The sequence below is a fragment of the Rhinoraja longicauda genome, chromosome 2 (genome assembly GCF_053455715.1).
Source record: "Rhinoraja longicauda isolate Sanriku21f chromosome 2, sRhiLon1.1, whole genome shotgun sequence".
NCBI lineage: Eukaryota > Metazoa > Chordata > Chondrichthyes > Rajiformes > Arhynchobatidae > Rhinoraja > Rhinoraja longicauda.
The window spans coordinates 96,225,413-96,253,102 of NC_135954.1; the positions used below are offsets into that span (position 1 = coordinate 96,225,413).

The following is a 27,690-nucleotide window of genomic DNA, read 5'->3' on the forward strand; positions in this document are numbered from 1 at the left end:
CTCAGAAAACCTCACCTGCTCCACATCTCAGACACTTTGTACTTCCAGTCAAAGACAAACATTCAAACTTGGTTATTTTTAAAAAGGAGGCCTGTGTAAAATTAGGAACATAACTGTCTGGTGACCAAAGGTGCAACCTTCCTCTGGCTGGAATGAATCCTTTAGAGACACTGCAGAAATGTAGCTGTTTATTGACTATTTGAGACAACAGGGGACAATGCAGTTGTGCGTTTTGGATTTACAATTAAAATGTTGGATTGAAGTGAGAGCTATCTGATTTGGACTTTGAACAATCTTGCAGCAGATGTTTTGCTTAAACCAGGTCGCACAACGGTAGTCATTATATTCTCGATTAATATTCCAGGAGAAATTCATCTCAAATGAAAATTACACTTGTAAACATAAATTATTTACAAATTGAAGGCTAGCGACAATCTGTTGCCAAAAAAAAGTCCAATCTGTTCACAAATGTATTTTTAGAAACTCAGTATGGCCAACGTTACCTCAAGATCCAAAAGACCAGCTTTTCAGCTACCTGTCTAGATCTCCACTGGAAAATGCAGCTAAATCCAGATAGTAAAGTTCGCTAATTTATTATTTCTTTACCAGATCACTTTCAAAGTAGGCCAAGAACAATGATCAAGGATGCACAGGAAGGATATCCAGAATAGGTTGAATGATTTGCCCTATGTTTGTTGTCTGCAGTTGTACTGACTGCTATTCCATCTGCTACTGCTCTGCGCAAATTTCCAACTGATCCATATCCCGCTGTATCATTTGACAACCTTCCTTACTGAGCACAACTCCATACAATTTACTGTTTAGACTACCTACATTTTGATGCAGATTATTGATATATATTAGAAACCGAGGTCAGAGCTCCGATCCTGTGGAACGACTCTGGTCACATACCTCAGGTCAGAAAAATACCACTCTGCTACTAACTTCTGTCTTCTGGGACTAAGCTTTTATCTACTGGACCAATCTTACAGAGCATTTGTCAAATGCTTTATTAAAGTCCATATAGCCAACAGCTTTGTTAATGAACTCAGGTCATATTTGGGAGACAGGACCATCCCACACAAAGCTATGCTGACTATCCCAAAAATGTCCATGGCTTTTTCAAATTCAGATAATTCCTACTCCTAGGAATCTTCTCCAATAATGTCCCTCAACTTTTGCAAGCCTACTGGCGTATAGTTTCCTGGTTTGTCTGTTGCTCTTCTTAAACAAAGGAACAATATTAGCTATTCGCTAATCTTCTGGTACCTTGCCTGTGATTAGAACGGATGCAAAAAATCCCAGCAATCTATCCCTTGCTTTCTTCAGTGTCCCAGGATCATACCCACTTCTTCTAGCCACACAGTAAATTCCCTCTTTCGTCCTTGAGTGGACTTACCCTTTCCCTCACCCTCTTGCACATATGGAAAATGTGCAAGGGATATTTATACTTTCCAAGAAAAATCTAAAATTATACTTTCCAAGAAAAATCTAAACTACGAACAATGGGACCAAATGCTTAGCCCTTTCAATGAGCCAGCACAAGCATAACCAGGGCGGCACAGTTCTCCCCGTGACCTGTGTAGGTTTTCTCCGGGATCCCCGGTTTCCTCCCACACTCCAAAGACATGCAGGACTGTAGATTAATTGGCTTGGATAATTGTAAATTGTCCCGAATGTGTGTAGGATCATATTAATGTGCAGGGATCACTGGTCGGCGTGGGCTCGGTGGGCCGCAGGGCCTGTTTCCGCGCTGTACCTCTAAACTGAACTGATATTGAAAAAATGCAATCTTTTGCAATGAAATGGATATAGCTACAAGACAAATGACATCAATGATGAAAATCTTGGGCAGGAATCTTCCTTCTATTTCCCTTGATGGCAAGAACCACCTGATCAGGTTTTATTTGTTGCTAATTTGGAGAATCTACTCAAAACAAACATCTGTGCCAATTGCTAATGCAGCCTAAATCCTTCCATTGAATTTTCAGTCATATAATGTACAAAGTTACAGAACAAAAGCTGGCGATGAAGTCATTCCTAACAGAAGAAATATTACAGGGCTGGTTGTTTGTGTATTAACAAGGCAGCAGATGGTATTGAACAGTTGGTGGTTTTGTTTGCAAGCAATGCACAATAAACAACAATTGGGATCTTTATTAACATCCTTGACTTTTAAGAATGAGATGAGGGTAAAGATTCACTGCTGACAAACCAAATGCAACTATACAAAACACAAAATACACCTTAAAAATAGTATGATATTAACATGGCCTTCACGTCACCTCTTTTGACAAAAATCGATCATCAGTAGCCGAGAATACATGGTTTACTAACTCAAGGGACACGCAACCTTCAACGCTATGGACAGGAGAGGATTGGGAATTTGGAGCTTGTCATTCTTGCATAACCTTTGCCTCCTACCCCTCCCCCATTCTGATTTCTTCCAAAGGCTGTTGTACTTACAGTGCTCTCCATAATGTTTGGGACAAAGACCCGTAATTTATTTATTTGACTCTGTACTCTACAATTTGAGATTTGTAATAGAAAAAAAAAAAATCATATGCCATTAAAGTGCACATTGTCAGATTTTAATAAAGGCCATTTTTATACATTTTGGTTTCACCATGTAGAAATTACAGCTGTGTTTATACATCGTCCCCCCATTTCAGGGCACCATCATGTTTGGGACACAGCAATGTCATGCAAATGAAAGTAGTCAAGTTTAGTATTTTGTTGCATATCCTTTGCATGCAATGCCTGCTTGAAGTCTGCGATTCATGGACATCACCAGTTGCTGGGTGTCTTCTCTGGTGATGCTCTGCCAGGCCTGTATTACAGCCATCTTTAGCTTATGCTTGTTTTGGGGACTAGTCCCCTTCAGTTTTCTCTTCAGCATATAAAAGGCATGCTCAATGGGGTTCAGATCGGGTGATTGACTTGGCCACCCAAGAATTGTCCATTTTTTAGCTTTGAAAAACTCCTTTGTTGCTTTAGCAGTATGTTTGGGATCATTGTCTTGCTGTAGAATGAACCACCGGCCAATGAGTTTTGAGGCATTTGTTTGAACTTGAGCAGATAGGATGTGTCTGTACACTTCAGAATCCATTATGTGACTATCATCAGCAGATGTATCATCAATGAAGATAAGTGAGCCAGTACCTTCAACAGCCATACATGTTTCACAGATGAGGTGCTGTGCTTTGGATCTTGGGCAGTTCCTTCTCTCTTCCATACTTTGCTCTTGCCATCACTCTGATATAAGATAATCTTTCTCTCATCTGTCCACAGGACCTTTTTTCCAGAACTGTGGTTGCTCTTTTAAGTACTTCTTGACAAACTGTAACCTGGCCATCCTATTTTTGCGGCTAACCAGTGGTTTGCATCTTGCAGTGTAGCCTCTGTATTTCTGTTCATGAAGTCTTCTGCGGACAGTGGTCATTGACAAATCAACACCTGACTCCTGAAGAGTGTTTCTGATCTGTCGGTCAGGTGTTTGGAGATTTTTCTTTATTATAGAGAGAACTTTTCTGCCAGTCCCTTTGAGATTAGTAAGCTCACCAGTGCTCTCTTTCTTCTTAATGATGTATAAACAGTTGATTTTGGTGAGCCTAAGGTTTGGCTGATGTCTCAAACAGTTTTATTCTTGTTTCTCAGTCTCATAATGGCTTCTTTGACTTTCATTGGCACAACTTTGGTCCTCATGTTGATAAACAGTAATAAAAGTTTTCAAAGGTGATGGAAAGACTGGAGGAAAGACTTGGTGCTGAGAGCTCTCTTATACCTGCATTAATTAGGAGGCAATTAGACACACCTGAGCAATGTGAAGCCATGCGTCCCAAACATTATGGTGCCCTGCAATGGGGGGGACTATGTATAGGAGGGACAATGTATAAACAAACACACCTGTAATTTCTACATGGTGAAACCAAAATGTATAAAAATACCCTTTAATAAAATCTGACAATGTGCACTTTAACCACATGTGATTTTTTCTATTACAAATCTCAAATTGTGGAGTACAGAGGCAAATAAATAAATGATGGGTCTTTGTCTCAAACATTATGGGGGACACTGTATAATGCAAGTGTCATGGGTTCCAGACGGTGGTAAAATTCCAGTGGAGCTCTGTGGCTGGGCCTACTCAGGAAGGTGCAAGATCGATCACAGGAGGCTTCCCCACTCTACGCACGTTCATGAGCTCCACCAAAACCCACTGCAAGTCCTTCTCTGCCATCACTCCAGTGCTCACCAAGATCTGATCCTGAAACATGAGACCGCAGATGCTGGCATCAAGAGCAACAGTCTGCTGGAGGACCTCAGTGGGTTAAGCAGGATTAGTACGTTGGGAGAGCACAGGAATGGTTAAAGTTTCATGTCAAAACCATGAATCAGGATCAGATAGCTCTCATTCATGTATCACCAATTTTCACTAGCCCTACACTCTCTATGCTCTTCCATTTCTACTGTATCTCTTTTTATTTCTGCCATAATTGAAGCTCTTTGGTCCCCAAACTAGAATAACATCCTAAAATCTCTCACCTCTTTCTTTCCCTCCAAGATGCTCCTTTGATCAAACTTTCGACCACGTATCCTAACACCACCAACATGGTTCAATCTGACACTAGTAAGTCTCCGTCAAGGACTTTGAACAGTACAAAAAAGGACACAAAATACTGGAGTAATTCAGTGGGTCAGGCAGCATCTCTGGAGAACCTGGATAGGTGATGTTTTGGGTCGAGACAGTTCTTCAGATTGATTGGGGGGGGGGGGGCAGAAAGAGAAGAAAGCTGGAAAAGGGGAGGGGTAGGACAAAGCACAGCAATGATAGATGGACAGAAGGGGGGCTGAGGGGTTGATAGGCAGATGGTTGGAACAAAAGCCAGGTATAAGAGCAGAAGGTGCGAGACAGGTTTCAAGAGTTGTGGATTGTGAAACCAGAGGGCGGAAAATAGTGGGATGTGGGGAGAAACACCTGGGAGTCCAGGTGGGGCACAGAGGAAGAAATGGGGAGTGTGGGAGGGGGGGGGGGGGGGGGATAGGATGGAGGGATGAGGGATAGTTAGAGGTTACCTAAAATTGGAGAATTCAATGTTCAAACTGGTGGGTTGAAGCTGCCCAGGCACAAGATATGTGCTATTCCTCAAGTTTGCATGTGGCCTGGCTCTGGCAATGGAGGAGGCCCAGGACAGAAAGGTCAATGTGTGGGAATGGAAGTTAAAATGGTTACCAACTGCGAGATCCAGAATGCCTTGGCAGATGATCAGAATGGTCATCAGAGGGACTTTCAATGCAGAGACATAGTGGTGATAAAGTAAACAAAATAAGGGGCACAGCACCAACTGCTGTGAAAAGAGCTCAAGAGCTCTTGAAAGAAAAGGCTGCTGGAGGCCCTGCGGCAGCCAGAGACATTGATTGGATCGGGTGTTACTGTAGGCCTCACGGAGACCAAGGGGCTAATCGGACATGGCATGCAGCAGCAGAGGACATCGACCACATCGCCCAGCCATGTTGACCCTGCAACCTCCACCCAATGATGCCACCAGGACAACAGGCCTTTAAGGCCAAGCCAAGACTACATTTTTAAGGACTTTGTATCAATAAAGTACCTTAAAAAACTGCAGATGGAAGAAACCTGAAATAAAAATAGAAACACTTAATAGTCAGGCAGTGTCTGCAGAAAGGGAAACAAGTCTGATGAAAGGTTTTAAAATATTAAGTGTTTCTCTTTCCATAGATGCTGCCTGGCCTGTCAGGTATTCCCAGCATTTTCTGTCTGCTCCATTAGTTCTCTTTGTAAAACTGGTGGGTTCTGAATCTGTGGAATTCTCTGCCACAGAAGACAGTGGAGGCCAATTCACTGGACGTTTTCAAGAGTTAGATTTTGCTCTGAGGGCTAAAGGAATCAAGGGATATGGGGAAAAATCAGGAATGGGGTACTGATTTTAGATGATCAGCCATATTCATATTGAATGGCGGTGCTGGCTCGAAGGACCAAATGGTCTACTCCTGCACCTATTTTTCTGTTTCCAGCACAAAATTCCTCTCCCGTGTTTCATATTTTGCAATTACTCCAAACAATCCGTACACCACAGAATCCCGACAGTCTTTGAAAGGACAGGTGCTAATGATGATCCATAATTAAGGCACCATCAATCATTCCACTTCAGTGTGAACATTCACAATCTGTTTACCTCTGTGAAATCATTTCCACTCATATGATGGATTAGTTCTTCAGGCAAAGCAAATGCAGCAGTCAATCCGTGTGACCTCTACACTCTGCATAATGCAGATATAATTGCTCACATCCATTTGATTGGAACACAGGTATAAACACGTTGTGTCAATGAAATGCTGCATATGCTTGGCATAATCCATGGTAATTCATCTGCAAAACACTTTTTTTTCTTAAAAAAAAGACACACTTTATTTATCGCTGCAAATTTAAGAACTTACTCTTTGCAGATGAGAACTGTATTGCTTCGGCAAAGGTAGCCTGTGTACTTGGCTCCTGCTAAATAGCCCATCAGCTTCAAATCATCCCGATCACCATGCATAAATCCAGTGACGGATATCATCTGTAGTTATAGAAATAAAAATTACCGCACGATTCTAATAAATTGAACTTCATCCAAGCCACTGGATTAAAAAAAGGAGATAAGTAATCATCAAGCCAACTGTTCTACATCCAGTACATCTATTTATAGCTCTGGATTCTCTTGATTAACTAACAAAATAATCTCTCCCTGATTATTTGGGCACAACATTGCAGAAATGGGATCAAATGGAGAATGATTTTATCTGGTTATTGCACACTCTGCTAATCTTAGCTTAAAGTTGTGCTCGTCACAATGTCATTCGCCTGTTCAGCGCTTCTTTCTAGAGGACATGTTACTCTCAGTTACAGTTAATCATTCATAAAACTGGAACAATTGTACAAAATTCATGGATCACAACAGTGACCACGTCAGAAACCTTGACCGCATCTCCTAAAACCCCGAAGAACAAAGAAGCTCAAAAATGTTAGGGAATGTGTAGGAAGCAACTGCAGATGCTGGTTTTACCCCAAAGATAGACACAAAATGCTGGAGTAACTCAGCGGGTCAGGCAGCATCTCTGGAGAAAACAAACAGTGGCTTCTTCTGAACGGTCATGACCCGAAATGTCACCTATTCCTCTTCTCAAAATTGCTAGGATACACGAGGCTACCATTGATTCGGGGTCCATGTTGGGTCCTGCACAGTTCAGTTACCTCCCTTCACTTTTCCATCTAGACCCGTGAAGTAACTTTCCTCAGTCGACTAGTCATTTTCTTTTTGAAAGCAGAGTTTCAGTTCATCACTACTCTCTGCAAAGATGATTCCCTCCGTCTCCATATATCTTTTGCACTCTCCTTCATATATGTTCGGCATTTGGAGTATTGTGTGCAGTACTGGTCTTTGGAGAGGGTGCAGAAGAGGATTACCAAATAGCTGCCTGGAGTAGAGAGTATTAGGGATCAGAAGTTACATCCAAACTTGGATTATGTCCTCTGGAATGCTGGAGGTTAGGATCGAGGCATCTAAAATGGAGATAGACACAAAAATGCTGGAATAACTCAGTGGGACAGGCAGCATCTCTGGATAGAAGAAATGGGTGACGTTTCGGGTCGGGACCCTTCTTCAGACTGTTTGGTTTGGTTGCGATTAGTTTGTGGTCAGTGGATCGTTACCCTCGTCCCATTCTTAAAAGGCAAGGATGTTAATAATGATCCCAATTGTTGCCATTTAAGAGGCTGTTAGACAGATCCATGGGAATGATATGGAAGCCAATTAGTAATTTTATGCCTCATCTGGATTTTCGCACCCCGACAGTTTGCTGGTATGTGCTGCACCCATATTTAAACCACTAGGAGATTTCACAAACACACCAGAAAAACAAAGGCTCATATTAACAAGACTGCAATTCACAACGGCTGTAAAACCTGGCCAGTGGGAGAACAGGGCGGAAGGTTTGTGTGATAGGAAGTAACAATAGAAAAACACTCCATAGTGACTGACATGGGTGTGCGCTGAAATTAGCCGTTTGCCCCAACCTACCCAAAGGGAATGTGAATTAGCTAAAGCTAGTATTAACAATCTTCAGCAACACCAGGGCTGCTTCCAACAGTGGCACTGTACATTATTTAATACATTAACATTAATAGCAGCAGCAGTAGTGTAAACAAGAAGCCTTGACAAACTTAAAACCAAAAGGGTCTTTTAAAGACAAACAAAATATCCTGGTCCTCCCTGAATCACAAATGGTTGGCTTATATACAGTCCATACAGAGTTCGATTTTGGTCTGACTCACTTTAAAAGTGAATACCTTAACTGTTGATGAATTAGAATTTTTAATAACTTGTCCAACTTTTGGGATGTGGACATTGCTGACAAGACCTGCCTTTATTTGCCATTCCTAGTTGCCCCTGTGAAGATAGAGTCACAGAACCGTATAGCAGGGAAACGGGGCCACTTGTCCATGGTGAAGAACACCTAGGCAATGTTGTTGGGGAGGCAGTTTCAGCTACGGTGAAGGTGTGACAACATATATTCAAGTCAAGATGATGTGTTCGGGTTATGAACAATTCACAGGAACTGAACCCTGCCATAACTCAGGAAAGACCTGTAGCTGCTAGCGATCCAAGGACATGAAAAATGTGCTGGCAGCGTTTGTGAGAAGAACAGAGAGTTCAGTTTTGGGTCTGGACATTTAATTAAAAGCCTTTGTCAGAAGAGCAGAGTCCACAACATCAATCCCATACAGGAGTGCAATGAATTATAAAGCACAATCTTGTGCACTGACGTGATCTGCAGCCACATGTCATCTTCCCTAATTCTCAAAGACATTCAGGTGTGCAATTCAGATTTTGTTGAAATATTGAGCGATTGCAGTGTGAGCCTGCAACTTGAGACGCTTTCCCAGGGCAGAATATCATCTCGTTAAATCTGTGCATTAAATGCAACAGTTGCATTTAACCATTTTATTTATAGCAGTTTCTCAATAAAGGCTGTGGACGAAGGTCATCTTTTAACCAAACCCAACCAATAACAACAGACTCAAAAGAATGTCATTCATCTCCAAGACATTATTAGGGAGGTCATGAAAATAAGCCCTGAAGTGTAGCTGTTGGTTGATTTAAACATCACCTTAACCATTACTTCAGAAGATGCACTTGCACCAACGACACTGTTAAAAATAGGAACCCAAGATTAAATACAACTTAAAATGCCAGTTTCAGCCACCATTATGCTCTTACTTTATCTTTAACGGTAGTCATTTAGAATATATTAAATTGCCATCACAGAATCTGAATAATGGACTTTCCAATTGACTTAATAAAACAACTCAATCCAAGCAATTGTCAGAGAAAGCAGATACGATCTGGGTTCAAGCGGCAGTGGCAGCATTAATAAATCTCGTACATTGATGGGGGGAAGCAGAGAAGAAAACTTTATAACCACTTTAAATAAAACATTTTAATAACTAGCACAGTGGCACAGCGGTAGAGTTGCTGCCTTACAGCGTCAGAGATCTGGGTTCGGTCCTAACTATGGGTGCTGTCTGTACGGAGTTTCTATGTTCTTCCTGTGACTGCGTGGGTATCCTCCGGGTGCTTCAGTTTCCTCCCAGATTCCAAAGGTCTCCAAGCTTGTAGGTTAATTGGCTTCTGTAAGATCTCCCCAGTGTGCAAGATAGAATTAGTGTGTGTATGATCGCTGGTCGGCAAGGACTCGTTGGGCTGAAGGGCCTGTTTCCATACTGTATCTCTAAATGAAACATTTCCTGCACTCTCAGGCTGGGTCCGACCGGTATTAAGCTAATTCCTTATTTGTATTCATTTCGGTTTATTTAAATTCAGTTTGAGTTTTACAATCACTTTAACTTGTCAGAAAAACAAAGTTCTTTCAAGTACGAGACAAAAACTAATTGTGCAATTCTTATGTGACATACAAAGACTCACTTGAATAATCTTACATCCAAACAGACCTCATCTTTCACATGCCACCTTCCCATTAGACTCATGTGCTGAAATACTCGCTTTAGGTGCCTAAAACCATTACAAATCAGAATAAGAAAATCACTTTGGGTATTTTATTCGCCCATATTATCATCAACTCTCCTTTCAATTCCGCACTTCTACTATTCACCTGTATATCGTGAGTAATGTACATTGTAGCCTATTAGCTTCCCAGTCCGTACATCTTAGAACATAGAAGGAAATTGCCCAACTGGGGAAAACCCACATGGACACAGGGAGAAGGTGCAAAGTCCAAACACACAGCACCCAAGATTAGAATTGAACCCAGGTCTCTGACATTGAGAGAAGGAGTTTCTACTGGCTGTGGACATTTATACGGAAATTGTATTGGTAGGAAGGAGTGTTGACAGGAAAAGAGAGCTATCTCATGCAAGTTGGTCAAAGGCATAAGTGCAATACTGGCAAGATCTGGGATAACATCCAAAAGACTTAGCTTTTAAGACAATGGTTAGAGTAAGTTGTTTGAAGGAAAAGGAATGTCAGGAAAGTGGGATGTTTTTAAAAGTGTGCTGACAAGAGCTCAGAACATGCACGCCTCTGTTAGAGTGAAGGGCAAGGCAGGCAAACGTAAGGAAGCTTGGATGACGAGGGAAATTGAGGCTTTGGTCACGAGCAGGTAGGAGGCATGGGACAGGTATAGGCAGCTGGAATCAAGTGTATCCCTGGAAGAGTTTGGAGCAAACTAATAAAGGAAATCAGAAGGCAAAAGGGGGACAGGAGATAGCTCTGACAAATAGCATTAAGGACAACCCCAAGAGATTTTTAAGTACATAAAGGTAAAAAGGGTAACCAGAGAGAAAGTGGGACCCCAGGAATTAAAGCAGTCAACTCTGTGTGGAGCCGCAGGAGATGGGCAAGGTCCTCAAAGAGTATTTCACCTCTGTTTTTTCCATAAAGATAGGAGAACTGAGGAACTTGGGACAGTCAATGGAAGTGGCTTGAGAACATTCAGTTTTACGGTCGAAGAGGTGCTGAAGATCCTGACCCTTATGAAGATAGACAAATTTCCGAGGCTGAATGAGATCTACCCAAGCACAATGTGGGGAAACTAGCGAGGAAATTGCAGAAGCCCTGGCTGAAATTTACAAATCGTCTTTAAATATAGTCAAGGTGCCAGAAGACTGGAGGGTGGCAAACGTAGTGCCTCTATTCAAGAAGTGCTGCAGGGAAAGGGCTGGAAACTATAGGCCAGTGAGCTTAACATCTATCGTCAGAAAATTAATGGAGAGTATTCTGAGGGATAGGATATACATGCATTTAGATGGACAAGGGCTGATTAGAGATAGTCAGCATGGTTTTGTACGTGGGAGGTCGTATCTCACGAATCTGACTTGAGTTTTTTGAAGATGTGACCAAAAAGGGCGATGAGGGTAGAGCTGTAGATGTTGTATACGGATTTCAGTAAAGTATGCAACAAGGTTCCCATGGTAGGCTGTGCTGGAAGGTTAGATCGCAAGGGGTCCTAGGAGAGATAGCTGAATGGATAGAAAATTGTCTTTATGGAAGAAAGCGGAGGTTGATGGCAGAAGGTTGCTTCTCGGACTGGAGGCGTGTGACTAGTGGTGTGCTTCAGGGTTCGGTGCTGGGCCCATTACTGTATGTCGCTTAAATCAATGATTTGGATGAGAATGTGCGTTACAAGATTAGCAAAATATTTGCTGATGATACAAAAGTGGGTGGTATCATAGTGAAGATGGTTGTCAAAAATTGCAGCAGGACCTTGAGCCAGGTGGGCTGAGGAATGGTTGATGGAATTTAATACAGAGAAATGTGAGGTGTTACATTTTGAAAAGTCTAACATGGGCAGGACCTACACAGTGAATGAATGAATGAATGAATAAGTTTATTGGCCAAGTATGCATATACAAGGAATGTGCCTTGGTGCTCCGCTCACAAATGACAACACATACAGTTAACAATTAAGAATAAAGCATAACCACATCAAAACAATAAGGATACAACATTACGGTCTAAACATGTGGGTGAAAATAAACCAGAGCAAAAAAAGAGACCACAAGACTTTGGTTATTGAGTAGAACTATCACTCGTGGAAAAAAGCTGTTTTTATGTCTGGCTGTGGCTGCTTTGACAGTCCGGAGTCGCCTTCCAGAGGGAAGTGCTTCGAAGAGTTTGTGGCCAGGGTGAGAGGGGTCAGAGATGATCTTGCCCGCTTGCTTCCTAGCCCTTGCAGTGTACAGTTCGTCAATGGGGGGGAAGGTTGTAGCCAACAACCTTCTCAGCCGATCGAACGATCCGTTGCAGCCTCCGGATGTCGTGCTTGCCAAACCAGACTTTGATGGAGAAGGTGAGGACGGACTCAATGATAGCAGTATAGAATTGGACCATCATTGCATGTGGCAGATTGTGTTTCTTCAGTTGTCGCAGGAAGTACATCCTCTATTGGGCCTTTTTGACTGTGGAGTCGATGGTGGCCCCCCCATTTAAGGTCCCTGGGGATGATGGTTCCAAGGAACTTAAATGACTCCACAGATGTGACTATGGTGTTGTTGATGGTGAGTGGGGGGAGGGGAGGGGGATCTCTTTGAAAGTCTACAGTTAGTTCCACTGTCTTGAGAGCATTGAGCAATGGTAGGACTCTGGGAGGTGGGGAAGTATATGGTAGAGCAGAGGGATCTAGGTGTGCAGGTACATAGTTCCTTGAAGGTGGCATCACAGATAGATGATGTGGTCAAAAAGTCTTTTGGCACATTGGCCTTCATCATTCAGCATTGAGTATAGAAGTTGGGAGGTCATGTTGTAAGACATTGGTGAGGCCGCGTTCAGTTTTGGTCATGTTATAGGAAAGATGTTATTAAGTTTGAAAGAGTGCAGAGAAGATTTACAAGGATGTTGCCAGGACTCGAGAGTCAGAGTTATAGGGAGAGGTTGAGCAGGCTGGGATTCTATTCCCTGGAGCGCAGGAGGATGAGATGTGATCTTATATAGGTACATAAAATCATGAGAGGATTGGATCGTGTAGACGCATAATGTCTCTTGCCCAGACTAGGGGAATCGAGAACTAGAGGGCATAGGTTTAAGGTGAAGGGGACATAGGGTGGTGGGTGTATGGAACGAGCTGCTGGAGGAGGTAGTTGAGGCAGGTACTATTGCAAAGTTTAAGAAGCAATTAGACAGGTACATAGATAGGACAGGTTTAGAGGGAAATGGGCCAAATGCAGGCAAGTGGGACTAGTGTAGATGGAACATGTTGGTTGGTGTGGGCAAGTTGGGACAAAGGACGTGTTTCCACACTGTATGATTCTATGACAAATTCACATAAGCCTAGCACTGAGGGTGGTGACCAATGAAAAGCATAAGGAGTTTCAAATTGATGGGCGTCATGATTGAGAGACAACCCAGTGTCAAAGTACAGTTTAAGGCAAAGATTGCACAGTGCAGACACACTACAGCAGGACTTTGATTATCATTGCCAAGGGACCTGCAGAGGGAACAGGATTATTTAAAAAAAAATCAAAACCCAAGAATAGCATAATAAGAAACAGAAGGTAATAAAGCAGAGATTTTAACTTCTATTCTCTCAAGTCAATGCATAGACTTGATTGTTCTGCACAACTGTAGCAAACAACATTACAAAAACTGAATAAAAATGTGAATTGATTTGATAAGGCAGTCTTCCCTACTTCCCGATTTGGTAGATTTAGGATGAATATTTTGCAGGTATTCTCATGGGTAATGTAAAAGATGGCCTAAAAAGGATTTATTTGGATCAGTTCAAATTTCACAAAATTCCAAATTGCTGTTAACTTGTGATTATTTTTTAAAATAAAAGTCTCAAAAGGTCTAGGAATAATTAAGGACGAGCTATAAATGTCAGTGACATCCAAATCCTAGAAAATGAACACGTATTGAAGCTATTGGTCAGATTTCCATTTCTGCTTTCTTGGCAAAGTGTGTTTTTAATATATAATTCAACCAAACATCTAGCAGGATAATCTGTAAATAAAATATACCACAAATACTTCACCCTTCTGCATTACTGTGCACTATGTTGCTTGTTGGCAAGGCAGTACAGTGACGACTACTCAGAATTGTTATAGAAGTTCATTAATCGATAATCTCATTAAACCCAATGTGAAATTCCTGTGGCTGGTTACTCACATGTTGAGAGCAGGGTTTCCCACCTGGTGGGAAAGCTACAGGAAAATGTAATCCCCTGTGGGGTGGAACTATTTTCTTCTTCTTCAAGATTGTGTTCAGCCAGTGTGCGGTGACGCATCGCTTTCCGTCTCTCAAGGCCTGGCAACAAAGAGATGGCGACAACATGAACATGTGGCAGTAATGACAATAGACAATAGACAATAGGAAGTGTGAGTAGTAATTATTTTTTTTAAACAAGCACTTTGAAACTTTTCCAATAGGAGATTAGAAAAATCAAATTTGCAACGGTAAACAAAGTCCTGTGCAACACAAAGTTAAAACAAATATAAAGTGTTTTAATTCCACAATGCAGTATTTAAATTCAGTAATGCTTACACTTGAACCAGTTCTGCAGCAAATGAACATAATGGTACATTAATCTTAAAAAGGAAATGGTGCTGGGGAAAGTTGTTGAAACTACTGGCCAAAACTACTGCGCCATGCATGAAAAACCTGCAAACTCATCACTGCTGCCAGTGTGCACTGTCGCATCTGAAACAATCTCATCATTCTGGAGGGATTTATTCAGGTTTAACCAACTTGAAAAGGCATTATTTTGGAGCAAGAAAATGCATTATTTTGGAGAACCCAGAGAAACAAAAGCCAGCAAAATATGAGAACTATGGTTAGACCATTGGGCCTCTTGAACAGGCTTCTTCATTCAAAAATCTTTGCCGATTTACCTCATCACTATTTTCCCACACCATCTCATACATTGGTTCCTGTTGAAGGAGTGCTACATTCTGCAGTGAAACAGGCAAAACAATCCATCTGACAATGCCTTATTAATTGGCAATACCTTTTTCAACCCCCTTCTTTTAACCCCATTATAATTTGATAATTTATGCCTAACTGCATAATTCAGATGACCTCTTCAAGTTACTTTAAGACATGAAATTTCCATTCTCCTAGTCTTAATGTTTAATCAAAATTATTGGATGAATATATATTTTTCCAAACGTGTAAAATATTGTGAATTGATAGGCCATTTAATTTCCTCACTGAAAAATAATTTTATTTTGAGAATGCAATGCACCAGGAGGCCGCAGGGAAGCAGGGACCGAGCCTGGCTGGCCGGAGCCCGTGTCTGACGGGCCGGAGCTGGAGCCTCACTGGCCGGAGCCGGAGCCTGGGTCAGCAGAGCCCCACGCACTCCAGCCCCTGGACCGACAGAGCCGGCGGGTGGGGCATGGGTCGTTACTACGGAGACGCCAGGAGGGGACCCAGTGGCGACAGTGGAGAGGTTGGTGCGGCGGTCGATGTGGGCGCCGACCGACGGACAAGGACGGACCACGTGGGAATGAGGACACCGCCGCTGGGGAGAGGAACAAAGCATGGGGGAACCAACGTGTGGGAGGGGGGAAAGAACAATGGAGGGCCCAGCCTGGGGGGACCGCCGTGAGGGGGGAGAACAAAGGAGGACCTGGCGCGGGGTACTTTGCCCTTTATGTGGCAACTATTGCATACCCTGGGTATGCAAGCGAAGAATTTCACTGTAATGTCACATGTAACAATAAAGCATTATTTCTCACACATTTTACACCATTATTTAACACTGCTATGGAAAGTAGGCATTGGAATTGTGCATCAAGCAGCATTAACTAGCCTTCAAGCATGAGTGACAGGGATGCTAAATTTCAAGTGTTTGGGTAGGCTGCTGGAGGCTGGTAGAAACTCTTCTATATCTAATGTTCTGACCAAATACACAGGCTCGTGCAAAACATCCTAGAAAAGAAACTGTGAAGGACATGGAGTGCCAAGGATAGGACAGCAAAAGCAGTGAGAGGACTAGGAACCGAGGGGCTGCAATGTAATGTTGGTTGTATACGGGATGAGGGAAATGTATTGTCTATTGTGTAGATAGACCGTGTACAGCTGCTTCAAATTCTGAAGATGTCATTATAGCTCCTGTGACCATTCTCTCAATGGCACAAAACTAATGAGCTGCAGTCAAGCTTCAGATCCGATCTTTTATCAGATGTATCCTTTGCCATACTGACTGTCACCCACCAGAGAGCAAGCTAAAAAGGTTAATTATATCCCAGAAAGGTTACCTCTGTCCCAAAGTAATGAAATCCGACAAACACAGCCGACGATGTGGTCTGCTCTTCAGGATATCTTATCATTGTCAGCACTTGCACCCCATTCTACATGCATTTCTAAGTACATCACTCAACTACAGTACTGACGCAGCAGGTCCCTGCCCGGGTCTATACCCTGTGTGTCCCCTTCCAACTTTGCTTCCCTCCACCAACACAACTTAACTTCTCACTTAATTTCTTACAACCTTCTCACTGAACTTCCTTCGCAAGATGTGGCTACAGTTGACAATCCAATCATTTCATTGTTGATCCCCAACAGCTCTGCGAGAGGTGTGCGTTAAAAGTTAAATATTTAAAGACCCGTCCTGAGAACCTGACACAACGCTGCACCTGTATCCACGGTAATAGTCGCAGACGCCAGATCAACCTTCCTGGGGGCGAATCTGCCGAAGGGCGACTGGCATCGATAGAGAGCCTAGTCACGCCCTCAGTACCTGCTTGTACCAGCTGGCAGGAGTTTTTGCAGGCATCTTTAACCTCTCCCTACTCCAACCAAAAGTTCCCACTAGCTTTGAGAATACCATTATCATCCCAGTGCCAAAGAAAAACACGATGGGGTGCTTAATGACTGTGATCCAGTAGCTTTGACATTCACTATCATGAAATGCTTTGAGAGACTGGTCAAAGTGCACATCAACTCCAGCCTTGCAGACAAGCTCGATCCACTGTAGTTCGCCTACTGCCTAAAACGTATCATCATCGGCAGACACCATCTCCCTGCACACATCCCTGGAATATCTGGATAACAAGGAGACCCGCGTCAGACTCCCGTTTATTGAAAAAAGGGCCTAAAGTGCTGAAGTAACTCAGCGGGTCAGGCATTATTTCGGGAGAAAATGGATAGGCGGTGTTTCAGGTTGGGACCCTTCTTTATACTGAATGTGGGGTGTGGGGGGGGGGTGAAGATAGATGGGAGAGAGGCGAGGCAGGACAAAGCTTGGCAGGACTTATTGTCTGCCACGCTTTGCCCTGCCTCTCCTCTCTCCCAGCTTTCTTCCCACTCCCCACAATCAGTCATGGAAAGTCTCCTCGCAGGATACCCCTCTTGGTGCGGCACCTGCACTGCCCAAGACAGCAAGAAATTGCAATGTTGTGAATGCAGTCCAGTCCAATACACAGACCAGCACTTCCCACCGACACTTCACGCTGCCTCAGGATAGTAACCAACATAATCAAGAACCACTCACATCTTGGATATTATCTCTCCTTCGCTCTCTTATCGCAACTTGTTCCATGTATGCACCAGCCTCTGTGTGGAAAAAGTTGCCCCTCAGATCCCTTGTAAATCTTTTCCCTCTCAGCTTAAACTTATATCCACTAGTTTCAGACTCCCCTACCCTGGAGAAAATACTGTGGCTGTTTACCTTATCTCTGATCTCCATGGCGATTTGTACCTCTATAAGGTCCCCCCCTGCCTCCTATTCCAGGGAAAAGAATTCCAGCCTATCCAGCCTTTCTGTATAACTCAAATCCGTCAGACCCTGTAACAACCCAGTAAATCCCTTTGCACCCTTTCCACTTAAATCAAGAGTCAAGAGTTTTTTAATTGTCATAGGTCCCAGATAGAACAATGAAATTCTTTCTTGCAGCAGCACAACATTGTACATGTCAACATTGTACTCTGTAAACAATATAATAAACAAGAAAAAAAGTTCAGTGTGTGTATCCACATTAAAAAAAAACCAATAATAGTGCAAAAAGACAAAACCAATGCCCCCAAGTCTGTGTAGTTCAGAGCTTATTTGGAGGTTGTAGTGTTTTGGAGGTTGTAGTGTTTAATAGCTTGATGGCTGTCGGGAAGATGCTGTTCCTGAACCTGGACGTTAAACAGTTTTCAGGCTCCTCTATATTCTGCCCAATGACAGGACCAGAATGAGTGTGTGACCAGGGTGGTGTGAGTCTCTGATGATGTTGGCTGCCTTTTTGAGGCAGCGACTCCCATAAATCCTTTCGACGGTAGGGAAGTCAGAACCCATGATGGACTGGACAGTGTTCACCTCCTTTTGCAGCCTTCTTCGCTCCTGGATGTTCAAGCTGCCGAACCAGGAGATGATGCAACCAGTCAACACGCTCTCTACTGTACACCTGTAGAAGTTCAATGGAGTCCTCTCTGACGTACCGAATCTCCACAATCCTCTCAGGAAGCAGAGGCGCTGATGGGCTTTCTTTATAATTCCATCTGTGCTGGGGCCAGGAAAAGTCTTCAGAGAATGCACACCCAGGAATTTGAAGCTTTCGACTCTCTCCACCATTGTCCCGTCGATATAGATAGGTTTGTGGGTCCTCATCCTTCCTCCTCCAAAGTCCACAATCAGACATCCCAACATTTGATTTTACAAATTCATAATTTTGATGTCCAAAATCCAGAATTTTACACCAAAATTCATAATATGGCGCGTAATGCAACTTTTCAGCAAAAAAAAAGTATGCACGCCAAATGTGCGTACGTGTTGCGCTACATACACGTGTGAAAAACGACTATTATTTCCAAAAGTCTGTAGTTCTTGGACTTCATGTACAATGTCAGGCCTATCATGAGTATATTTTGCTATTTATAGAAAGGTTTTACAACACAAAGAAAAAATTGTTTTGTTTTGTTTTGTTTTGTTTTTTCTACTTTGCTTTTTTCTTACACATCCCAATTCTCTTGGTATTGAATAAAAGAACAATGGTCATAAAATGTATGACTAAGTTATAAGAGTTGCATTTACAACTGCACATACCTAATTTCATTGAAGACATACTTGCTCCAGTGGTCTTCAACAGCAAATCACAACGGTCCATGTCCCTCCCACACCCCTCCCCCCCACTCCTCCCTCCCCACCCCCACTCCCCCCGACCCCCACTCCTCCCACTCCTCCTCCCCTGCCCCCCTACCCCGCACCCGACCCCCCCCTCCCCTTCCCATTCACCCACCCGATCCCCTCTCAACATCAGCGGGCCTCACACTACGCGGCGAGGGCCGGCCCGCCGAGCCGAGGCCGGGCGAGTGGCGAGGCATGTGTTTTGCGGAAAAATGTGAGGTGAAATCGGAATGGTGGAAATGAAATAAGAAAGCGGAAACTTTCCGCCAAATACGGAAAGGTTGGGAGGTCTGCACAATCATTTCCTTGGTCTTACTGACATTGAGAGCCAGGTTGTTGTGCTGGCAGCATTTGTTCAGTCGATCGATCTCACTTCTATACTCTGACTCATCATCATCTGTAAATCGTCCAACAATGATTCGTCCAACAACGACCCAACAACGGGTCAGTGAACTTGAAGTTGGAGTTCGTACTGTGTCTGGCTTAACAGTCATGAATAATATGAAAGAAATTACATACTTTCTGCAGCAGGGTAACCAGACCTTGTCACAGGACCCCAATTGTGGCCTTGCGAACATCTTGTACAACTGTAACATGACATTTCAACTCCTGTTCTCAATACTCAGACTGATGAAGGTAAGCATGCTAAATGCCTTCTTCACCACCCTGTCCACTTGGTCACCATCTTCTCGGTACTATGTACTGTTCACTGTTCTACACTTTGTTTTAGATTTAGAGATACAGCGCGGAAACAGGCCCTTCGGCCCACCAAGTCCGCGCCGCCCAGCGATCCCCGCACATTAACACTATCCTACACACACTAGGGACAATTTTTTAAAATTTTACCCAGTCAATTAACCTACATACCTGTACGTCTTTGGAGTGTGGGAGGAAACCGAAGATCTCGGAGAAAACCCAGGCAGGTCACGGGGAGAACGTACAAACTCCGTACAGACGGCGCCCGTAGTCAGGATCGAACCCGAGTCTCAGGCGCTGAATTCACTGTAAGGCAGCAACTCTACCGCTGCGCCACTGGCCCTACCAGTAATCGTGCAAGTCCAGCCCTGGTTGTCCTACAATGCAATGCGTGCCTATCAAATTTTCTTATGAATGCAGCAACTGAATTTGTTTTCAGCAAAATAAATTCCAGATGATAATTACTTGCTGTAGAGTGAAAAATAGATTTTCCTCAGGTCACCACTGCCAGTCATATTAAATCTGTGCCCTCTGGTTCTCAACCTTGTCAATATGAATAATTTCTTTTCACTCAAAGTCAGAACACCTGAGTTTGAAGATGGCAAGGCAATCTCCCCTCAGCCATTTCGATTCCAAAGAGAATAATCCCAAATTCTCAAATCTATCCATAAAATTGAAGACTCTCACCTCTAGTATTGTTGTAGAAATCATTTTAACACTCTGTCTGGAGCCTAAGTATCTCTTCTACTGTGCAACGTCATTAAGCTAGACGTTGCACTTTAGTTATGATCATACCAGCATTTTACGGAGGTTCAATATACCTGTATCAGTTTCTCCTTATAACACTGAATTATTTGAATATTCCCTTTTTTTTAAATGGCTGTCTTGTTGCCCTTGAAGTTCCACATACACATGCCTTTGCTCCTGCACTCATATCAGAAATGAAACTGTTCATATTAGATCACTTTTTCTATCTCACCTCCTCATATTTATCAAAGTTAATTCATTTGCTGCTTTACATATGCAGTCAGGAAGTTTATTGAAGCCTTTTGTTCACAGCTTCTCTCAGGATCAATAATACCCCAAAAGAAACACTGCAAAAAAAGGACGTGTGCAAAACATAATTAGAAAATCTATTCTGTTGCATTGTCCATTCACTCAGTTACATGATCCATAATGTGACCATACTAATATTTCTACCATTCTGTTTCTTGAACACTTGTTCATATTAATATTGTCCAATTTTGAGTACTACTTTAAATAATTCATTAGGTGAGAAGGGCAAGATTTAATAAGAACCTGAGGTGCAACCTTTTCACTCAAGAGTGGTGGATAGATGGAATGAGCTGCCAGACAAAGTAGTAGAGGTAGATAGTATAACAGTATTTAAAAGACACTAGCAGAGGAGCATGGATAGGAACGGGTTACAGAGATATGGGCCAAACACAGGCAAATAGGACTTGCTTAGATGGGGCATTTTGGCTGGCATGGATGTGTTGGGTTGAAGGGCCTATTTCCATGCTGTATGACTATCTGTGGGTTGATTAAGCAGAATGTTCCATTTTGAAATAGAGGTCAACCAAACAATAATTTGAACGTCTACATTCTTAAATTGCATCGTTGTAGTAAATACACCATGATCTTTTATATAAACAATGCTAACCTAACACATCAATTTTAGCACTTATCATAATTGTGTCTTCTACTGATACTGCTCTAATATGTTAAATGCATTAATAAATAAATAATGAGTAGAATTTCCAAATCTCGAACAGCCATTTGGTCCAAATAATGAGAAGAATTTCCAAATCTCAAAAAAAATACAGTGAGTCTACTGATAGTCATTCACATCTAAAGATTGCATGAAACAATGTTCATTTTGATCCTGCAACCTCAGTAAGAACATTGCCAAAGTAGAAAGGAGTGTGAAGATTAGACGAGCAATGACCTTACTGCGCGGTGGAGCACTCTCAAGGGACTGTACAATCTGCACCTTTTCTTAGGTGCTTTTATGCAACACATTGGAAAGCTGCCACCTTCAAAGGAAAGTGCTCTCTGCGGAGTTTTAATATATCATAGAGGAGAGGCGCATTAACACCAGCGTTCTACATTCTCATCAATCTAACGACTCAAAATATCAGTAGTGAGATCAATCTCTCCAAAAACAATTAACAAACCATTAAAACATACTGTATATACATAAGGTAGGGAGAAAAGGTAATTAAATTTACATGCTTACCTGGGCATACATATTGCTGACTTGACTTTCACACAAAAGGTGAGTGCACCGACTAGTCAGAGTGGGATCTACAATCCCACCGTGTACCTGGATGATCTGAATAAGAATCCACAAGTCAGCTAAAACAATATTACAACCAAAATATTACATATTTACAAACAATAAAATTAATGTACTCCCCATTTCCTTTCAGAGGTTCATATTAAATCTGCATTTCTTGTAAGGCTTCTCCTCAGGAACAGAAGTATAATGAATTTCCACAATGCATTTAAATGGCTCAAGGCAGCCCACCTTCTCACAGCACGGAGTACATATAATATTCTTATAGCAATCCTGACAAATTATTTCTGCAGCAAAATTCAACCAGAAACCGTCCTGCTGTGTGATGTAGTCCTGCATGCAAGGCTAGAAGGAGTTCTGAATAAACCTGTAGGTTCATTTCGCATTCTTTATTTATTTTTTTAATTCACTTTTTTCAAAAGAGACTGTGGGCTTTGACTTCACAACTCCATCAGCAATACCAATCTTTCAGCAGTTCATTTGGTACCTCTCCCATCACCAAAGATGTAGACATAAGGCTGGTTTTCAAACAAAGCACTGAAGTAACTCAGCAGTTCAGACAGCATCTCTGGAGGACATGGACAGGAAACATCACATATCATGTTCTCCAGAGAAGCCCTGACCCGTAGAGTTACGTCACCACTTTGTGTTTTTTATTTCATTTCCAAACATTGTGGATTTGAGTCTCACTCCACAGATATGAGCATATAATTGATGCTGGTGTGCCCTAGTGCAATGCCAAGAGACCCCCACACAGTTGGGGAGGTAGGATAGAGGCTTGCTGCTTTACAGATGAGTGCTACACGTTTTAAGCTGAAATAACCCATCGTACTATTCCAAAAGAGCAGCAAGGGCAACACTTCCAATACTTTGGACCATTATTTCCTTTCTTTAAGTTACTTTGCTAAAGTCAATTATCTCATCGTGATTGCATTGTCACTTGTAGAAGGTTGCACTACATGGCTCTTAAAACAGAGCTGCACATTAAACGACACATAATAATGGGCAGAGAGTGCTGTGACCTCCGTTCGTGAACGACACTACATAAATACAGTTGTAAATTGTTTACCCCTTGTTTTAAACAATATCCCCTTATCTTTATTACCAGCAACTTCAGATCAACAATACTTAAAAACCCGTTTCAATATATGAGCAACATTCGTCCCCGTGGGTCCTTCTGGGCTGGTCCTCCGTCTGCAGTCCACGGCAAGCGAGCTGAACCTTCTGGGCTAGTCCTCTGCCCACGGCGCGTGATCTAGGCCCTCCTGGCGGGGCCTCCGTCCTCGGTGGTCAAGCCGGGCCTATTGCCGAGTCTGGCCGTGGCTTGCAGGATACCAGCTCCCCAGATTACAGAAAAATCCTCTCCAGTTTAATACTTAATGTTAACGTTAAACTTTAGTGCACTATGGGGTATTACCTGGAATTAATTAGAATTTATAACGTAGAGTCAATGTTTTTGTTAGAGCTCCACCTGCCTGCTTGCAGTGCAGCACAGTAGCATAGTTAATAAAGCCACTGCTTCACAGCACCAGTTCCCAGCATTTTATCCTGACCTCAGCTGCTATTGCGTGATTTGAACATACTCCCTGTGACTCTGCGCGCTAGCACTGGCCGCTCCAATCCCCCTCACATCCTAAAGACATGCTAAGATTGTAGATTAACTGGTACATTGCCTTCAATTTGCCTCCAAGTAACAGAAACTGGCAGAGAATGAGAAGGTGGAGCTCATGCAAGATTGGTCAAAATGAACAGATAATTATCAGTGCAGACCCAGTGATCCAAAAAGGCCAGTCTCCATACTGTACTTTACTATAGCTCTCTAATTTCTTTATCCAACCCTATCTGCAAACATTTCTAGTTACTTTTTCATCAATGTGCTTGCAACCATTTCCAAGTACCTTTATACTATTCACCTCAACCAAATGATATTTTGAATTTCACTTTGTGAATAAGATTAGTGGATAAAGATTTTTCCCAAAATCCCAACTGATTTTTTGAGTTAATTTTGTGAATTTTAATATTACACTGTGCTCTGGCCTATCAAACCGCTCATACAGACCTTGGTCAAATGAGCCTTTATTTGCTTTTCCAGACAAAACAGCTCCATTGTATTATGTCTTTCCCAAAAGATATTTCCAATTACGTTATCACCTTTGTGTGATTATACCATATTTATTCAGCGCTTCTTTTGAATTGTGGAGGATATGATCTTCTACGCTCATGTACAAATTTTCTTATTAAAACCTACCAATCGCATTTATACCTAATCCGTAATAATGTAGCTAAGCTATAACAACTTCCTCCAACTCACTTATTATAAAACAGGAAGAGGTCAACAGATTCTGGTTCCTGGTAGAGAAACTCAGATCAGTCCCACACACCCTCTTGCAGAAACAAAGAACTGCTTGTTAATACACAAAAAAAAGTGCTGGAGTAACTCAGCAGGTCAGGCAGCATCCCTGGGGAACATGGATAGATGATGTTTCAGTCGACCTAAAATGTCACCTTTCCACGTTCTCCAGGGATGCTACCTGAACCACTGAGTTACTCCAGCACGGTGTCACCAACTTATTTCTCAATGGATCTGCAATGGATTCTGCCACAAACCTTTCCGCTTAGACAATACTTCAGCATTATTATAATGACTGAAAGCACTTCGCTGCAGCTCTTAGCAAATCAATGCCAAGTCACACAAGAAGATTTTTTAGTTTAGTTTTGAGATTCAGCGCCGAAACAGGCCCTTCGGCCCACCAAGCTCGTGCTGACCAGCGATCACCCATACTGACAGTGTCCTATGCACTAGGGATAATTTACAATTTTACTGCAGCCAATTAACCTACCAACCTGTACATCTTTGGAATGTGGGAGGAAACCGGCATACCCAGAGAAAGCTCACGCAGTCACAGGGAGATTGTAAAGACAGCACCCGTGGTCAGGATTGAATCCGGGTCTCTGGCAGTAAGGCAGCAACTGTACCACTGCGCTGCTCAAATATATTATGTGCTGCACCACTGTGCCGCCCAGAAATACTATGGAAGGTCGCTAAACAGAACAACCCAAAGATGCACCTTAGTGAAAAACAATTTAAAATAAAGATGTGCATTTTTGTAATGCATATTTCAATCTCTCAGAGCAGTCACTGAACAGTACAGTGGGTTTTAAAGTGTAGTTCTGATTGAGCAAACATGGCAACCAATATGCATGCTGCATGCAGGAGGAAATGGGCTGACAATAGAGATTTAAAGAGCGAAATCCAGAGCTTACTGAAGAGTCAAAAATGTTTTATTCTCATTATGCCCTGAAATGGAAGTATGAAAGTCCTACTTGCAGCAGCACAACAGGTATGCAAACATAGTACAACAGTAGTGAAGTTACAGTTTCCAATGATTTAGTGAGTATATTTAAGGGTGATCAAGAGGGTGCAGTTATCTCAGAGGGATTTAGGATTAATCTAGCAATTTGGTCAATGTTACCTTTTTCCAAGTTGCCAGCAGCTGTTTATCGGACATCTGCTCAGGGTAGTCAGCAATTGCAAAAACACATCCCAGTAAAAATGACTCTTCTGGGACTGAAAAGAAAACAAGAGAAATTAATAAAGTGACCAGATGTGAAATTTTACTTGCACAGTGTTTTTTAGATTATGCAAATACATTGGAATATGACTAAATTGTGCATCTAAGATAATTAGAGTGGTAACATTCAAGTTATCCAATTGTGAATAAGCTTTTGCTTATTCCAACTCAGAGAGTAATTCTTCAGCAAGTGATAATTTTATTTTTCATCTGTCTTCATCTTTCCTCAGGACATTTATGGAATGGGAATTCAGATCAATCAAGCAGACTTCAGCATGTTTTCAATTCTCTTGTTCAAGACCGGGTATATAAAAAAAGGAAGGGGAACTTAGGGCTTCAATCTGCAATATTAACTGTTTCTCTTCCCACAGATGTGGCCTCTTGGCCCAATGAGGGTTTCCAATATTTCATTTTTTCATTTCTCTTTAACAAAAGGAGATGGCTGTGACTTTTGGCTTAACCATAAAAACTCTAACATACGATCATGCCATCAGGTTAAGAAAAGCTCCAGAATAATTCAATTTCCCAGTATTTTTCTCCTTAACCCTACAGACAGAACTTTAGCAGTTCTTCCAGTTACTTTGACGAGGAAGTAGTTAAGGTAGAAACAATAACAACATTTAAAAGACACTTGGACAGTTTAGTTTAGAGATACAGAACTGAGTTGTAAGACCCACAGTGCCATCTATACAAGAGAATAGCCATTTTCCACCGCGGACCTGGGTGGAAAATGTTGCACAGGTCTGCAGTGTGCAAAAATTCTTTAAAAAATTCACAAAACCCAGCTACATGAAATTTGGATGTTGTGGATGAAACTCAGATGCTACCTTGTTGCAGCACTTGTAGATTTTTTTTAACCTGCACTTTCTCTATCACACTACATTCTGCACTGCTTAATTTATCTTTTTCACCACTTGTGTAGTGTTTTGCCTGGATAGCACGCAAAAAAAGTTTTTCATTCTATCACAAGTGACAAAAATAATCCCAACCAATTTCTGTAGCCTAGATGATCCATGCCCTGTTCTTGCTTGGCTTGAAAGATTGCAGTTTCTCTCGAGTACTTGAGGTTTTGATTGCACCTCAGTCCCTCCCACGTGTCGGAGGTCGGACGGGCCGGCGGTCGGTGCCGGAGGTCGGGTGGACCGTCGAGAACGAAGAGGGGCATTGGGACTGCATTGAGCACATTGTAACTTTGAATGCGCCCTATACGAAGAGACTCTTTGCATACTTTGTCTATGGTATGCTAAACAAAGAATTTCACTGTGACATGCCACATTTAATGATAAAGTATCATTCATTCATTTATACATTATGATCTTTGGGCATTCAGAGGAGGCAAGGTCAAAGGAACACCTTGAGAGATGGCTCCTGGACCCGGTCAAGATGGCACTCTCGGTTCTAGGCAGGGGGCCTTTGCGAATGGTGGGGTCAGTGTTTGGTCTGTCCATTCGGATTGCCTTCCCTTCTGACAGCATCAGAGTCTCCTGGAGAAGGACCACAAGGTACACTTTCCCATTGCCAGTGACACTACAGTGGCTGAAATGAACCCATAATAGTGAGATTATTCTAATTTACCTTTTCACATGGTGAGATAGTTATTTTAGGGAAAAAAATGCTGATAAGAATTCAGGATAAAATTAAAATAGCGCTTTTTTGTACGGTCGGATTTATCAGCTTTCCAATTGCTAAACTATTTTTATTTCTTCACTCAGTTCTGTCAGGATGACTGCCTATTCATTTGACCTTCGTAACAAGAGGAGTTGAGTATAGGAGCAAAGAGGTCCTTCTACAGTTGTACCGGGCCCTGGTGAGACCGCACCTGGAGTACTGTGTGCAGTTTTGGTCTCCAAATTTGAGGAAGGATATTCTTGCTATGGAGGGCGTGCAGCATAGGTTCACTAGATTAATTCCCGGAATGGCGGGACTGTCGTATGTTGAAAGGCTGGAGCGATTGGGCTTGTATACACTGGAATTTAGAAGGATGAGGGGGGATCTTAT

The 27,690-nt window shown here is 42.3% G+C and overlaps 1 protein-coding gene across 1 annotated transcript in view; it reads right to left on the reverse strand.

Annotated features, from left to right (window-relative positions):
• The window catches only part of paxip1 (PAX interacting (with transcription-activation domain) protein 1), a 113,380-nt gene that overhangs the window by 30,162 nt on the left and 55,528 nt on the right, over positions 1 to 27,690 (reverse strand). Inside the window, exons 8-11 of the mRNA XM_078424721.1 lie at positions 25,594 to 25,688; positions 22,061 to 22,156; positions 14,181 to 14,318; positions 6,457 to 6,578 (exon numbers count right to left, since the gene is read on the reverse strand). Coding sequence (XP_078280847.1) covers positions 6,457 to 6,578; positions 14,181 to 14,318; positions 22,061 to 22,156; positions 25,594 to 25,688 — 451 coding nt within the window. The remainder of the gene's footprint in view (positions 1 to 6,456; positions 6,579 to 14,180; positions 14,319 to 22,060; positions 22,157 to 25,593; positions 25,689 to 27,690) is intronic.